General features: G+C 44.9%; 1 protein-coding gene across 1 annotated transcript in view; it reads right to left on the bottom strand.

The window, feature by feature from the left end:
• Nucleotides 1-16,713, bottom strand: part of LOC144504269 (guanylate-binding protein 3-like) — a 32,672-nt gene that overhangs the window by 6,794 nt on the left and 9,165 nt on the right. Inside the window, exons 3-8 of the mRNA XM_078229366.1 lie at nt 16,437-16,564; nt 12,727-12,836; nt 10,417-10,601; nt 5,418-5,645; nt 4,409-4,671; nt 343-558 (exon numbers count right to left, since the gene is read on the bottom strand). Of these exons, the coding sequence (XP_078085492.1) occupies nt 343-558; nt 4,409-4,671; nt 5,418-5,645; nt 10,417-10,601; nt 12,727-12,836; nt 16,437-16,564 (1,130 nt within the window). The remainder of the gene's footprint in view (nt 1-342; nt 559-4,408; nt 4,672-5,417; nt 5,646-10,416; nt 10,602-12,726; nt 12,837-16,436; nt 16,565-16,713) is intronic.

Here is a 16,713-nt window from a genome sequence, read left to right as displayed (position 1 = left end):
TCTGCACCGTAGCTATGACTGTAACACTACATTCGGCTCTCTCTCCTTTCTTTCTCTATGAACGGTATGCTTTGTGTGTATAATGCGCAAGAAACAATACTTTTCACTGTATGTTAATACATGTGACAATAATAAATCAAACGAAATCATCATCGAATATATATGGATTGATTTGATATACTCGATCATTCCCCTTTTCTCCGAATTCTCACTGTCTCCAAATTGCCAATGACTCAGTTCCAGACCCGCTCTGGTGTATTTACACCACACGGACTGCAGCAGGTTAAGAGTTGGGTCACCACCACCTTCTCAAAGGCAATTCAGGATGATTAATATTTATACCTTCATTGTATTGCCCGAGTCGCAGCGATATCTTTCTTCCAATTCAGCTCGTTCACACACATATCTCTGATAACCTTCAATCACAGCATAGCCACCGGCCTTTAACTTGTCATCCACTGGTTCAAACAGAGATTTTAAGAGATTTTGATTTTTTTCTGTCAATTCTTCATCTTCTTCATTATGTTCAGGGTCATGACCTTGGCAACGATGCTGAATCTGAATTGGAGACATCAGTTCAAACAAGATTGATGTGTCATTATTGAATCAATATGTCACTGTTACATTAGAATGCTGCTTTTAATTATTCACTCAGGAAATGGGCAGCGCTGCTGAGGATACATTTACTCCGTTTTTCAGGTCAAGTCAGTTAAGAGCGGCACGGTAGCACAGTGGTTAGCACTGCTGCTTCACAGCTCCAGGGACCTGGGTTCGATTCCCGGCTTGGGTCACTGTCTGTGTGGAGTTTGCACATTCTCCTCGTGTCTGCGTGGGTTTCCTCCGGGTGCTCCGGTTTCCTCCCACAGTCCAAAGATGTGCGGGTTAGTTTGATTGGCCAGGTTAAAAATTGCCCCTTAGAGTCCTGAGATGTGTAGGTTAGAGGGATTAGTGGGTAAATGTGTGGGGGTAGGGCCTGGGTGGGATTGTGGTCGGTGCAGACTCGATGGGCCGAATGGCCTCCTTCTGCACTGTAGGGTTTCTATGATTTCTATCTATGATTTCTAAAAAAAAGAGTCAGCCACATTGGTGAGGGACTGGAGTCACAAACAGGCCCAGACCAGGTAAGGTCAGCAAGTTCCCTTTCCTAAAGAACATTAGCCACTCAAATGGGTTTCTGTGACAATCTAACAGTTTGGCAATCCCTTTTACGAAAACATTTATTAAAATATGGGACTATTTGGTGAATGGAGTTTTCAGTCCACGACTCCGAGCGCAGGTTTTAAGTTTTTTTTAAAGTTTATTTATTAGTATCACAAATCGCTGACATTAACAGTGCAATGAAGTTACTGTGAAAACCCCCAAGTTGCCACACTCCGGCACCTGTTCGGGTACACTGAGGGAGAATTTAGCATGGCCAATACACCTAACTAGCACGTCTTTCAGACTGTGGGAAAAAACGGGAGCACCCGGAGGAAACCCACGCAGACACGGGGAGAACATGCAAACTCCGCACAGACAGTGACCTGGGTCCCTGGCGCTGTGAGGCAGCAGCGCGAAACACTGTGTCATCGTGCCACCTCGTGCAGGTGCTGGTACTTGCTTGTCAATTTTTCTTTCCTTTCTTGCTTCTAAAATTGGGAAATGTTGAATTTACTGAAGCTGGAAAGATGAAGAGAGTTGCAGGAGAGTCTGTGTAAAACTCTCTCTCTTATCTTCCTGCATGACAGCAATGATCACATCAAAAAGATCTCATTGGTTGTAACTAGATTTGGAATGGCCTGAGACAGTGAATGATGCATGTATGCAGAAATATTGATCATTTAAATGGATGTCTGGATGGAATCCCCTTCACTGTCGCAGCCAACAGCTAGATTCACTGCATTGAGAATTAATGTTTGCATTAACATTGTGTCACTAGGGTTTTTACAATGGTCCTTACTCCTCTAGTGATACCCTGGCCTCTACCCTTATCTTAACCTCTTCAATCTCTCGTTCAGCCTGAGGAATGTCTCTACTTCTGCCCCAGTTTCATTAACACTTTTCCCTGTTTCAAACTCTGAACTCTGAAGATTATGGACAATGCCAATGTCGTCATTGACACTTGAGTTTGCTGCTTTCAGTTTCCACGTGTTCCAAGTTCTCAAAGTTCTGTTTGTTCCCTGGCTGAATTCTTCTTGGATTATTTCCTCAAATGGTTGGATCGCTATCACCCTATGGCAAGGAGTTCTGTTGGCACAATGGTAGTGCCCCTACCTCTGGACCAGAAGCACCAGATTCAAGTCCAGTCCCAGGATTTGGTGTCTATGACTTGCTAGTTCTTAGGATGGTTCAATGGGCTGATAATCAGCTTGGGAATCCTCCCATCACTTCCCCATTATTCCAACTACAAGATGCACTGCAGGAACTCACCAAGGTTCTTATGGCAGCACTTTCCGAACACGCGACCTCCATCACCAAGAAAGACAAGGGCAGAGAGTGCATGGGCATCACACCATCTCCAACTTCCCCTCCAAACCAAGCCCCATCCTGAATTATATCATTCCTTCACTGTCGTTGGATCAGAATCCTGAACTCCCTCTCTAATAGCACTTTGGTTGTACCTACACTATGGACTACAGTGATTCAAGAAGAAGGATCACTTCACCTTACAATCATGCAACACAGAAGGAGGACATTTAGCCCATCTTGCCCACTCTTTGAAAGAGCTATCCTAATGGTCCCATTCCCTTGCTCTTTCCAAGCAGCCCTGCACATTTTTCCTGTTAAATTTTTGATCCAGTTCCAATGTGAAGTTTGCAATTGAATTTGCGTCCACCTTTCTTTCAAGTAGATAAATCCTGGACAACTTGGGATGGTCAACGAATGTCGCCCGAGCCAGCAATGTCTACACTCAGAAGACTGGTTAAAACAAATAAATATAAGTGGTGTAAGAAGGAAGCTCTAATCTGTACATGATAAAACTGAGACATTTATAACTCAGCATTTGAAGGCAGTGCTATAATCAGACAAAGTCAGCATGGATTTACAAAAGAGAAATCATGCTTGATGAATCTATTGGAATTTTTTGTGGATGTAACTGGTAGCATAAACCAATAGATGTAATTTATTTAGACTTTCAGAAGGCTTTCGACAAAGTCTCACATAACAGATTACTATGTAAAGTTAAAGCACATGGGATTGCAAGTAATGTCTTGAGATGGATAGAAAGCTGGTTAGCAGATAGGAAGCAAAGAGTTGGCATGAATGGGTCTTTTTCCAATTGGCAGGCAGTAACGAGTGGGGTTTCGCAGGGATCTGTGCAATGACCCCAACTATTCACATTTGGAAGAGGGAACTGAATGTATTATCTCCAAATTTGCAGTTGATTCAAAGTTGGGTGGGAGGGTGAGCTGTGAGGAGGATGCAGAGATGCTTCAGTGTGATTTTGGCAGGCTGAGTGTTTGGGCATCTGCAGTGTAATGTGGATAAATGTGAGGTTATCCATTTTGGTAGTAATAATAGGAAGACAGATTATTACTTGAAGATGTGTAAATTGAGAGAGATAGATACTCAACAAGACCTTGGTGTCTTTGTGCATCAGTCGCTGAAGGTAAGCATGCAGGTACAGCAGGTAGTAAAGAAGACAGATGGTATGTTGGCTGTCAGAGTGAGAGGATTTGAGTTTAGGAATAGGGATGTTTTGCTGCAATTGTACAGGGGTTGGTGAGGCCACACCTGGAATATTGTGTTCAGTTTTGGTGTCCGTATCTGAGGAAGGATGTCCTTGCGACAGTGGGAATGCAGCAAAGGTCTACCCGGGTGATCCCCGGGATGGTTGGTCTGTCATATGAGGAGAGACTAAGTCGGTGTGAATTATATTCACTGGAGTTTAGAAGAGTGAGAGGGGATTTCATAGAAACTTATAAAATTCTAACAGGTTTAGACAGGGTAGAATCAGAAAGAATGTTCCCGATGGTGGGGAAGTCCAGAACTAGGGAACATCGTTTGAGGATAAGGGGTAAACATTTTTGAACTGAGGTGAGGAGAAATTTCTTCACCCAAAGGGTGGTGAATGTGTGGAATTCACTCCCACAGAATGTAGTTGAGGCCAAAACGTTGTCTGATTTCAAGAAGAAATTAGATATAGTTCTTGGGGCTAAAGAGATCAAGGGATATGAGCGGGAAGAGGGGATCAGGATATTGAATTCGATGATCGGCAATGATCATGATGAATGGCAGAGCAGGCTCAAAGGGCCGAATGGCCTACTCCTGCTTCTAGTTTTTACGTTTCTATGAATCATTTTGAGTTTGTGTATATGAGAGAGGAGAATGGCGGTCCAAGGGTTTTACTGGAGTGAATTGAATATTGACAGTCAGTTTGTTTTGTACACATGCGACAAGTTCTACAACCCACAACCTTATCACATACCTCCATCTTTACGAGTTGTACCGTATTGGAGCTCTCATTACATGCAGCCTCATTTTCCCAGGTTGACATATCGTAACTGTTGGGGAATGGCCCTGTAATTCCATTGGGAAAACTCTCCATGTTGCTGCTGCTGCTGCTGGAACGTGGCATTTTTTTAGGTGGCACAGTTACTTCAACATTTCTGTCTGGAGATTGTGGTGGCAGACTTGTGTTATGGCAGGAGATCAGCAGACCTACGCAGTCTTTCACAAATGTAGCGAATCCTGCAGGGAACAGGGTGAGTGCCAAAGATTAACTCTTCGAATTGAAGACATTTTAAAAGCAGATAAAGGCAAAATCAGTCCAACTAGTCAATCCCTGTAACCCCAGCCTCAATCCCTTCTCTCTCCAGAAATGCAGCGAATCACATCTCACTCATGATTGTTGCTGGTTTCACCACTTTCCCCATTCACCCTCCTATTCCTCACATCCGTTAGCCTTTGAGGACAACATTAAACTGCTTTCTCCACCCACCCCTCTCCCCGCTGCTATTCACTGGAAGAGGGGAAGAGTTTATGTCTGAAAAACCCAGACGTTTGGGTTCTCAAAGCCCCGGACATTCTCCCGTGGCCCCCAACACAGCAGCCAGGCTGAATGACAGGCTGAATAGGAAAGTGGTTGACAGACTGATTGACAGGCTGATTCACAGCCTGAACTACAGTCTCAATGACTGATTGACAGACTGATTCACAGGCTGATTCACAGGCTGATTCACAGGCTGATTTTACAAAGGACATTCAACTATTGTAAAACAAATCATAAACCAACACAGGATAGATCATAAATTATCAGACAAAGCTTGTAAACTGGCACAGAATAGCTCATCAATCAGATTGCAGTTGATTTAAACAGCATATTATAAACCATTGTCCAGCAGATTGTAACCCATTGGACACTGGCTTATAAACCAGGCCACAACAGATGGTGCCTCTGTTTAATGTCGAACTGTGTATCACGCTCAATGACTTACTTTCACCACTGGCCTTGTTGCTAGCTGCGGAGGGATTTATTGGGTCAAGTCCATATATATAGTTGCAAAATGTCTGACAATCATCAATGAATTCCTCCTCTCCAGCTTTGCCTCGGCATCTCTGATTCCGATTTGTTGAAGGAAAAGCAAAGACAAAACATTTCCGATTGGGAAAGGATCTCCGCAAAGATTCCGTTGCCTGATTGAACTGTGTTTTCCCTTTGGAACCTGATGTAAAGTAAAGTAAAAGTAAAGCTCATTCATCAGTCACATGTAAGGCTTACATTAACGCTGCAATGAAGTTACTGTGAAATTCCCCTAGTCGCCACACTCCGGCACCTATTCGGGTCAATGCACCTAACCAGCACGTCTTTCAGACCGTGGGAGGAAACAGCAGCACCCGGAGGAAACCCACGCAGACACGGGGAGAACGTGCAATCTCCACACAGACAGTGGCCCAAGCCGGGAGTTGAACCTGGGTCCCTGGCGCTGTGAGGCAGCAGTGTTAACCACTGTGCCACCCCAGATCAATTCTGGCTCTTTCTTACCTGCATTCCTGGAATGCACCTCTTTCCCTAAATGTAGAATTTCCATTCATTGAAAGAAGACAGCAGTGATATCAATTTGTTGAGCAAAGTCAGAGAGGTCAGTGCTGTGCGAGGCAACATTTCCCATTCTGGGCACACAAGGAGTGTAAGGAGGAACAAAGAACAAAGAACAGTACAGCACAGGAAACAGGCCCTTCGGCTCTCCAAGCCTGTGCCGCTCCTTGGTCCAACTAGGCCAATCGTTTGTATCCCTCCATTCCCAGGCTGCTCATGTGACTATCCAGGTAAGTCTTAAACGATGTCAGCGTGCCTGCCTCCACCACCCTACTTGGCAGCGCATTCCAGGCCCCCACCACCCTCTGTGTAAAAAACATCCCTCTAATATCTGAGTTATACTTCGCCCCTCTCACCTTGAGCCCGTGATCCCTCGTGAACGTCACTTCCGATCTGGGAAAAAGCTTCCCACCGTTCACCCTATCTATCCCCTTCATAATCTTGTACACCTCTATTAGATCTCCCCTCATTCTCCGTCTTTCCAGGGAGAACAACCCCAGTTTACCCAATCTCTCCTCATAGCTAAGACCCTCCATACCAGGCAACATCCTGGTAAACCTTCTCTGCACTCTCTCTAACGTCTCCACGTCCTTCTGGTAGTGCGGCGACCAGAACTGGACGCAGTACTCCAAATGTGGCCTAACCAGCGTTCTATACAGCTGCATCATCAGACTCCAGCTTTTATACTCTATACCCCATCCTATAAAGGCAAGCATACCATATGCCTTCTTCACCACCTTCTCCACCTGTGTTGCCACCTTCAAGATTTGTGGACTTGCACACCGAGGTCCCTCTGTGTTTCTATACTCCTGATGACTCTGCCATTTATTGTATAACTCCTCCCTACATTATTTCTTCCAAAATACATCACTTCGCATTTATCCGGATTAAACTCCATCTGCCACCTCTCTGCCCAATTTTCCAGCCTATCTATATCCTGCTGTATTGCCCGACAATGCTCTTCGCTATCCGCAAGTCCAGCCATCTTCGTGTCATCTGCAAACTTGCTGATTACACCAGTTACACCTTCTTCCAAATCATTTATATATATCACAAATAGCAGAGGTCCCAGTACAGAGCCCTGCGGAACACCACTGGTCACAGACCTCCTGCCGGAAAAAGACCCTTCGACTACTAACCTCTGTCTCCTATGGCCAAGCCAGTTCTCCACCCATCTAGCCACTTCTCCTTGTATCCCATGAGCCTTAACCTTCTTAACCAACCTGCCATGTGGGACTTTGTCAAATGCCTTACTGAAATCCATATAGACGACATCCACGGCCCTTCCTTCATCAACCGTTTTTGTCACTTCCTCAAAAAACTCCACCAAATTTGTAAGGCACTACCTTCCTCTTACAAAACCATGCTGTCTGTCACTAATAAGATTGTTCCGTTCTAAATGCACATACATCCTGTCTCTAAGAATCCTCTCCAACAACTTCCCTACCATGGACGTCAAGCTCACCGGCCTATAATTTCCTGGGTTATCTCTGCTACCCTTCTTAAACAACGGGACCACATTCGCTATCCTCCAATCCTCAGGGACCTCACCCGTGTCCAAAGAAGCGACAAAGATTTCCGTCAGAGGCCCAGCAATTTCATCAGGAAGAGGGGGTGATTTTCCTAAAATTGTCCCATTCATCTGTCGATGGAAGAGCAGCAGAAATCTGGGAAAAGTGGCATTAAAGTGGGACAACAACTGGGAATGTCCCCCCTCATCCATCAGCAGTGAGTGCGCTGAGGACACAAGTTAAAGGTAGAGATTAGACCTGACTATTTGTTGAATGTATTTCCTCAGAAAAAGATTCAGAGAAGTCAAGGAAGAGAAGCGAAGAGTCAGAGATGGAGGGGGTGAAGGTGAGAGAAGTGTGGAACTTGGAGACAAAGTCAGTGATATTTTCCAGTTTGTGGTGACAGCAGGCAATGGCACCCATACAGTCATCAGTGTGTAGCACTGGATCAAGGAATGTTCCAGAAATCCCACAAAAAGGCAGGTAGGGCTTGACCAGAAACTATGATACTTTGCCTCTCCACAGACACGGCCTGCCCTGCGGGGTATTTCCAGTGTTGTGTTTTTAGTCAGTGTCATATTGATATGTTGACACAGCAAGTCTCCAATGTCACAACATGTGTCCTGCCGAGAACTGGATGTTGAGCAGTATTCAAGAGGAGTGGAGGAGGCGTTGGTGGCGAGATGGTGCTGGGCCTCATCAGTGGCACTGTGGAAACTGGCACCATGGTTTTGAAAGATGTCACTGAGGGGCAACATGTAGATGAGCAATGGGAGGGGCCAAGGAAAGATCCTTAGGGCATTCCAGAGATAACAGTGGGACTGGGAAGAGAAACTATTGATGCCAATTCTCTGGTTGCATTAGATAGGTAAGAATGGAACCGGGCAAGTGTGGACTCACCCAGCTGAATGATGGAGGAAAGGCTTTGGAGGGAGATGGTTTGGTTCATCATGTTAAAGTCTACAGATGGGCTACAAAGAACAGGGATGGATAATTTATCTGTGGGACAATTACATAGCATATCATCTGCGACTTTGATAAGATTGATTTCAGCACAGCTCAGAAACAGATGGCCGATTGAATACAAGCATGGAGTTTCAGTAGAGTTAGGCACTAATTTGGGAGCATTCTTTGGAGGTATGGGTGTTGCTGGCTGGGCCAGCGTTTATTTTCCATCCCGAAATGGCCTTGAGAAGGGGGTGGTGAGCTGCCTTCTTGAAGCACTGCAATCCATGTGCTGTAGGTACACCCACAGTGCTGTTAGGGAGGGAGTTCCAGGAATTTGACCCAGTGACAGTGAAGGAACAGTGATTATAAGTCAAGATGGTGTGTGGCTTGGAGGGGAACTTGTAGGTGTTACCCTTGTCCTTCTATGGGGTTGTACTATCCTGACTGTGTTAGGGATGGTAGGTATTAACAGAAAGAAAATAATGTGGTTTGCACACTTAGATTCAAAATAACACACTACAGGTTTTATTGAAATAAATGTTCCCTGCTCAGAAAATAAAACAGCAGCCTCTGCAAACACCCAAATGACATCACTATCAAATCATGTGATCAGTTCTTCAAGCAACCTGCAACCCTTTTAAATATGTAACAGTGGTAGAGGTTGGGGGTTTGGAAGATGCTGTCAAAGGAGCCTTGGTCAGATGCTGCAGTGCATCTTGAACATGATACACATTGCTGCCACAGTGTGTCAGTGGTGGGGGAGTGAATGTTGAAGGTGATAGATGGGGTGCCACTTTGTCTTGGCTGGTATCAAGTTCTTGAGTTTGTTGGAGTCGAACCCAACCAGACAAGTGGGAACGATTTCATCACACTCCTGACTTGTGCCTTGTAGATGGGGGACAGGCTATCGGGGGTGGGGGGGTGTGGGGGGGGGGGGGGGGGCTGCAGGGTGGTCGGGAGGTGGATTACATCTCCTGACCTTTTTGTAAAGTTTAAAGTTTAATTATTAGTGTCACAGGTAGGCTTACATTAGCACTGCAATGAAGTTATTGTGAAAATCCCCTGGTCGCCACACTCCGGTGCCTGTTCGGGTACACTGAGAGAGGATTTAGCATGGCCGATGCACCTAACCCGCATGTCTTTCAGACTGTGGGGGGAAACTGGAGCACCTGGAGGAAACCCACACAGACATGGGGAAAATGTGCAGACTCCGCACAGACAGTGACCCAAGCCAGGAATCAAACCTGGGTCCCTGGCGCTGTGAGGCAGCAGTGCTAACCACTATGCCACCATGTTGATTGTCGGAAAAACCCATCTGGTTCACTAATGTCCTTTAGGGAAGGAAATCTGCCGTCCTTACCCGGTCTGGCCTACATGTGACTCCAGACCCACAGCAATATGGTTGATTCTCAACTGCGCTCTGAACAAGAGCAATCAGAATGGACAATAAATGCAGGTCAGCCAGTGACGCCCATGTCCCACAAATGAATAAAAAAAGGGAGAGAAACTGGTGAAAGATACAAGTTCAGGGTGAGGGCAGGGGGTCTGGCCAGGTGAGCTGCTGGGGGGACTACTCTAGTCCAGCAGAATCAGCTGAATCAAGTCTATACTGAAAAGAACATCAAGGAATCAGATGGCAGCACAGTGTAGCTGCGTGATTGGGGTGATCCAATGCAACATCTGCCTTTACAACCAAAGATAAATCTAATTTCTAAACAAATAAAATGCATATAATTGGATCGAAGTTGGTATTCACTGAACTATCAGGTATCCCCCTCAAAAATAGTTTCAGATATGCAAAGGAACATAAACTAATGATCAGTCCAAATAACCAAACTCTACATTAACTGAAATCACAACTTGGGTAAAATTATTGAAACATCATTCCAAATTGGTCATGTTAATTGCATGCTCATCCTGTTCTTTGGGTTCACCTACCTTCCCTTCTTTGAAGAATATGCTCTAAATACTGATCTGATGTTACTTTCGCTCCATTGATTTTCAGATCCAAAGCAAAGTCCCGCATCGCCCAGACTAAGTTAGGAACAGACCTTAACCAATCTTCACAAGTTCCACTGGCCTCGAGCCGTTCTTTAATGACTGCTACCAACTTCATTGCATTGCTGATTCAGGGTTAAGGAGATCAAACCACAACACGGTCTACATTGAAGGAGCAACCGAGACTCACAGAGCCAGCAGGATGATTTAGACAACAGGTCATGCTTCCATTGCTTGTCAATCATTAGAAGCAGCAGCCACATTAGTGAATGAAACCATTCTGATGTTTAAAATGAGGTAAAATTCATCAGGCAGTGGTGCAGAATGGATACTAGCTCTTAGTTTACTTATTCGTGTCACAATAGGCTTACATTAACACTGCAATGAAGTTACTGTGAAAATCCTATTTGAAAAAAAGACAAAGATTTTAACAATATCTGATGTAATTGAAAATGGACAGTAACAGAAAGCAGCTGTGATTATGAACACATCAGGTTTCCTCTGGGACAGAGTCAATTCAATGAATGGAACATGAGGAAGAGTGCAGTAAAATACATCAAAGACATCTGACACTAATTACTGGAACACTCTGTAACCATAGAACACTGTTAGGGTGGCACGGTAGCACAGTGGTTAGCACTGCTGTTTCACAGCTCCAGGAACCTGGGTTCGATTCCCGGCTTGGGTCACTGTCTGTGTGGAGTTTGCACATTCTCCTCGTGTCTGCGTGGGTTTCCTCCGGGTACTCCAGTTTCCTCCCACAGTCCAAAGATGTGTGGGTTAGGTTGATTGGCCATGCTAAAATTGCCCCTTCGTGTCCTGAGATGCGTAGGTTAGAGAGATTAGCAGGTAAATGTGTAGGGATATGGGGGTAGGGCCTAGGTGGGATTGTGGTCAGCGCAGACCCGATGGGCTAGATGGCCTCTTTCTGTACTGTAGGTTTCTATGATTCTATGTTCCTTGATGTCACTTAGAGAGCCGACCATGTTTTCAAATAAAAGTAAAATATTTCATCATAAAAAATGCATTGAGGTTGAGTCTTTTTCACTGATTAATATCAGTAGCTCAGTTCCTTATCGTAACAATTCAATGGCAGCATTTCTACCTCGACACCCTCTTATTCAAAGTTCAAATCCCATTTCATACAGTGCGTTTCATTGGAGGCTGGATCTTCAGTTCAGAGCTCTGGGTCCACACCCGGTGGGGTCCATGTTCCAGTGCTTGTGGGTGGCCCCTAACTATTGAATGGAGTTGTGAAAGCCAATAAAACTCTCCTGCTGCGTAGGGCTAGCCCAATCAGTTCCTGGTATCAGGAGTGTTCACATCGTGACTGTCAATCAACTTGTGGATTTTCCACTGCTCACACTGCTCTCTGGGGACAGAACACGGAGATGGGAAAACAGCAGCTCAGTGACTCCTGTACGAGAATTGAAAAGAGACTGAATGGCCTCTTTCTGTGCTGTCAAAGAACAAGGATTTTGAAGTGAAATCTCCAGAGAACAAGGGGTCTGTCAGATTGGAGAGGGAGGGCCCCTTAATCGCAGCCTTTGATAAGGTTTGATTTGACTGAAGTGAATTTGAAACAATAATTTCCGTTAATGTCACAAAGCAGTAATATAGAGAACACATGTCTTACTGTGCAACGCTGCTGTCCATTGGCTCAGGATGAGATACCATCTCCATCTGAGATGTAGGAGTGAGGACAATAGGGGAGGGCTCCCTGGGGGTTGGAAGTGATCTTTGGTCTCTCAATGAGCTCTCCTGGGACTCCTGACTCCCTGTCAACCTTAACATAAAACTTGTACCTCCCGTTTAGATGACAGCTATTGGTCAGATCAACACCAGTAAAAGATCAACACAGCGAGTTAATGCTCGGGGAAGTCTAACTCTGCACAGGGAGCTAAATCAGGCATTAATCCTCCTCATTCAAGTGTGATCCTAATCCGGGCTTGGTCATATTTCAAGTACATTTTGGACACTGGGGACATCCCTATGGAATTGGTGTTTTATGGATCCATTCAGTTGCAATGGAATCCGATTTCTCCCCCTCGCCTTCACTGGGGTGCTGAGCAAAGCTGGGCATCTCACGCTGAAGATGTAGAGAATGAGGCAGGACAGTCATTCGCAGGTCATTCTGCTTCTCGCCAGCCTACCTCTGCTATACTGCAGCCCATCAAAGATCGGAAAGAAGCAAATGGCTGATGGAATAATATAAAATCCACCATGAAAACGTGAAGACTTTAAGGATACTGAAGCTTCATCAGAGCAGCGTGGTCAATTACGTCCATAGTGTTAAACACAAGGGCATTACTAAACAAGAGAGCGAGAGCGCATATCCACATGTCAATCTCTTCGATTTCCTGTAATAACAGCAGAAGAAATGAATCCCTGTGAAATCTGAAGCTTCAAATCATAATAATTACAACATTTCTATACATATACCATTCTAGATATTGCTTCATCCAGGAACCTCCCAAACAGTGGCTGCATCGTACACTATCTGCACTGTGGCAATTCGGTAAATGTAGGAACAGAGGAAATACGAGAATGAGTCGGCCATTCAGCCCATCGAGCCTGATCCACCATTCAAACAGATCATGGCTGATTATCTACCATATACACCATTTTCCCCAGTATCCCCATATCTCTTGATGTCATGAATCTCCAGAAATCGACCGATTTCTGTCTTGAACCTGCTCAGTGTCCTCTGGGGTACAGAATTATAAAGATTCACTTCACATTCTTTCAGTGAAGCAATTTCTCCTCACTTCAGTCAGAAATGATTTCCCCTTCATCCTGAGATTGTAGCCCCTTGTTCGAGATTCTCCAGCCAGGGAAACATTCTCTCAGTGTCTACCCCGTTACACTCCTTCAGAACATTGTATGTTTCAGTCAGATCATCTCTCATTCTTTTAAACTCCAGAGATTATTGGCCCAATTTAGTCAGTCCAGGGTCTCTCTTCACAGGAACTAATTCATGAACATTCGCTGTCCAGAGGAATAAATCTTTTGTTAAATACGGAGACCAAAGCTGTACACAATATTCTAGGTGTGGCCTCACCAAAGCTCAAATGATAGTAAGGCTTGTTTTTCCTGTACTCCAGTCTCCCTGCAATAAAGGCCTTTTGCTTTTCCAGTTGCTTCTGTCGCTGCGTACTAATTTGTGTGAACATTGTATAAGTATGCCAAGTCTCCCTGAACAGCAACATTTCACATTTCACGCCTTTTAAAGAAAAGACTGTTTTCTTATTCCTACTATCAAAACACCTGACAGCTCCTCAGGTTATATTCCGTCTGCCATCATGTTGCCCACTCACTTGTTATTTAGCCTGTGTCCTGTTACGGTGGTGGAGAAAAAACTTGGAGTCTGACATGGAAAGAACATGAGTTGTATATTTTTTTTAAATGGACAAGAGATATTGAAGGTCCAGAGGGTCTGTATGGAGCAATGGGATCTTCCTGTACTTCCAGACAGTTTAAGGTACTTGTAAACACATTCTGTCTAATTATCAGCTCTCGAAGACAAATGGACTTTCCGGTCTAAAATGGTCGACACAGTAAGAGTTTTAACAACACCAGGTTAAAGTCCGAAAGGTTTATTTGGTAGCAAATACCATTAGCTATCGGAGCGCTGCTCCTTCGTCAGATGGAGTGGAAATGTCACAATATCTTTGTCAAATGTCATTTCCACTCCATCTGACGAAGGAGCAGCGCTCCAAAAGCTAATGATATTTGCTACCAAATAAACCTGTTGGACTTTAACCTGGTGTTGTTAAAACTCTTACTGTTTTCACCCCAGTCCAACGCCAGCATCTCCACATCATAAAATGGTCCAGACAGATAGAGTACATTGCAGCCCCCATTTGGGATATATATATGGGGAGTTAAAAACTAGGCTGCCATTCAGCCATTTTGTGATTCTGCCTCCCTCCCCGCTCTCTCTCTCTCTGTCGGCCTGTTGCTTGGTCTGGGTGTGCGCTGAGAAACAGCAGCAGAAAGTCACTGCACACTGGAGTGACCAGGACAGGGCCTGCAAAGAGAATGTTTCCCTGGCTGGAGAATCTCGAACAAGGGGCTACAATCTCAGGATGAAGGGAAAATCATTTCTGACTGAAGTGAGGAGAAATTGCTTCACTGAAAGAATGTGAAGTGAATCTTTATAATTCTGTATCCCAGAGGACACTCAGTCACTGAGCAGGTTCAAGACAGAAATCGATTGATTTCTGGAGATTCATGACATCAAGAGATATGGGGATACTGGGGAAAATGGTGCATATGGTAGATAATCTCTCTGTCAAACTTCAGGATGCCTGAACCGAAGAATCGACTATTCAGCAGCAGAAACCAACTGCATTCAAAAAATGGCAAACAGTTGCAAAGTGTCATCCTCCACTCCGCGCAACTCAAAGACTCCTGTGTAACTTTTTATTCAGAGTTATTGCGAATCCATCTGAATCTAGTTGTATGTATTTTCCTATTTCTCCTTATCCATTTAGTAATTAATAAACTTATTCTATCTTAACTCAAGAAAGCCTTTATAAAATTAACCATCGGGTCTGAAAAAGGTATCCAAGCGAAAGGGACCCTTGTTGGATTAAACCTTTGTTGCTGCCAGCAGAGGGTGAGAGGTGGGGGGGGGGGAAGGGGGTGGGGGGGGGGGGGGGGGTGTGGAATAAGGACATAAAGGCAGTCACCCCTCCCCCAGCCGGGTTTGTGACAATCGGGGCTATTCCAGCCACATGGTGACGAATCGAGGGGTCTCGCTCGGATCAATAACTTGGCGAATCTCACCTGGAGCTGCTCATAATGGTCTTCCTCGCAGCTTAGATCTCCACCCAGCTTTATATCGTCAGCAAACCTGTATACCTTACTCCCGGTCCCTGTGTCTAAGTCATTGACACAGATTGTAATCATTGATGCTTCATCTCTGATCCTTGAGGCAGTCTATCAGTTACAGGCTGTCAATTTACAAATGTCCCATTTTCTCCTGCTTTCTGCATCTACTCTGTTAACCGATCTTCCATCCCGGCTAAAATATTCCCAACTCCATGAATCATTATTTTCCATACTGTTAATGGTGGCATTGCGAAAGTTACTGGACCACAATCCAGAAGCCCAGGGTTAATGTTCTGGGAGCTTGAATTTAAATCCCACAGTGACAGCTGGTGAAATTTAGATTCAATGAATGAATAAATCCGGAATGAAAAGGTATTCTCAATCACCGTGACCAACAAACTATTGGGTTGTCAAAACCCATCTGGGTCACTAATTCCCCTTTAGGGGAGGAAATCTGCCATCCTTACCAGGTCTGGCCTACAGCTGACTCCAGAGCAATGTGGTTGGCTCTTAACTGCCCTCTCAGTCGGCGTGGCAAGACACTCAGCTGTACCAACCCACCACAGAAAATTAAATAGGAATAAGACCCAGCATCGACCTTGGCACCAGAAATAACACTGACACATCCTGATCCCTCCCGAACAGCATTGTGGGTGACATTGATACTATTGCATCCACGGTGCTAATTACTCAAGGTAATTCTACCAAAGGGCAGCCTTGTCCACGAGCAAGGCATAGTCAGAACCCTTGACCACTCTGCCCATCATATCCGGTTTGGTGGGCTCGTCTCCTCACTGATGTGGAGATGCTGGCATTGGACTGGGGTGGGCACAGTAAGAAGTCTCACAACACCAGATTAAAGTCCAACAGGTTTATTTGGAATCATCAGCTTTCAGAGTGTTGCTCCTTCCTCAGATGAGTCCTGAGCTGAGTTGGCTGAGTCACTCACCTGTTGAAGGAGCAGTGCTCCGAAAGCTCGTGATTCCAAATAAAACCTGTTGGACTTTAACGTGGTGTTGTGAGACTTCTTACTGTCTCCTCACTGATGGCAGGAGCTCAGGACACAGTACTCCCTCGATGTGGATGTTTTGCAGCTTGTGCTTAAGGATATGAAGCTGACGTACACTCTCGACATTTCCGAGACCTTCTGTGTCCAACAGCAGTAGGCAGTGATGTTGTTTGCGAGGGTGTGGGACACACCACATCCAGATACCCTTTGTGTGAGCTTGTGCCGTCTCTCCAACTGAAAAACCTGAGCAGAAAAATACATTTAATTTGAATTTGCTGTCAGAGACAAAATGTGACTGTGTTTAGATTATTAACTATCTGCAGGATTTGTGAGAATCTCCCGTGGTGAGAATAAATTGTTCAAACGTCTCCAGAACACTGTGTTTATTATGT

This window comes from Mustelus asterias, chromosome 15 (genome assembly GCF_964213995.1).
Source record: "Mustelus asterias chromosome 15, sMusAst1.hap1.1, whole genome shotgun sequence".
NCBI classification, from domain to species: domain Eukaryota; kingdom Metazoa; phylum Chordata; class Chondrichthyes; order Carcharhiniformes; family Triakidae; genus Mustelus; species Mustelus asterias.
The sequence above is the reverse complement of the archived record's forward strand: the minus strand, read 5'-3'. Positions and strand labels throughout refer to the sequence as shown.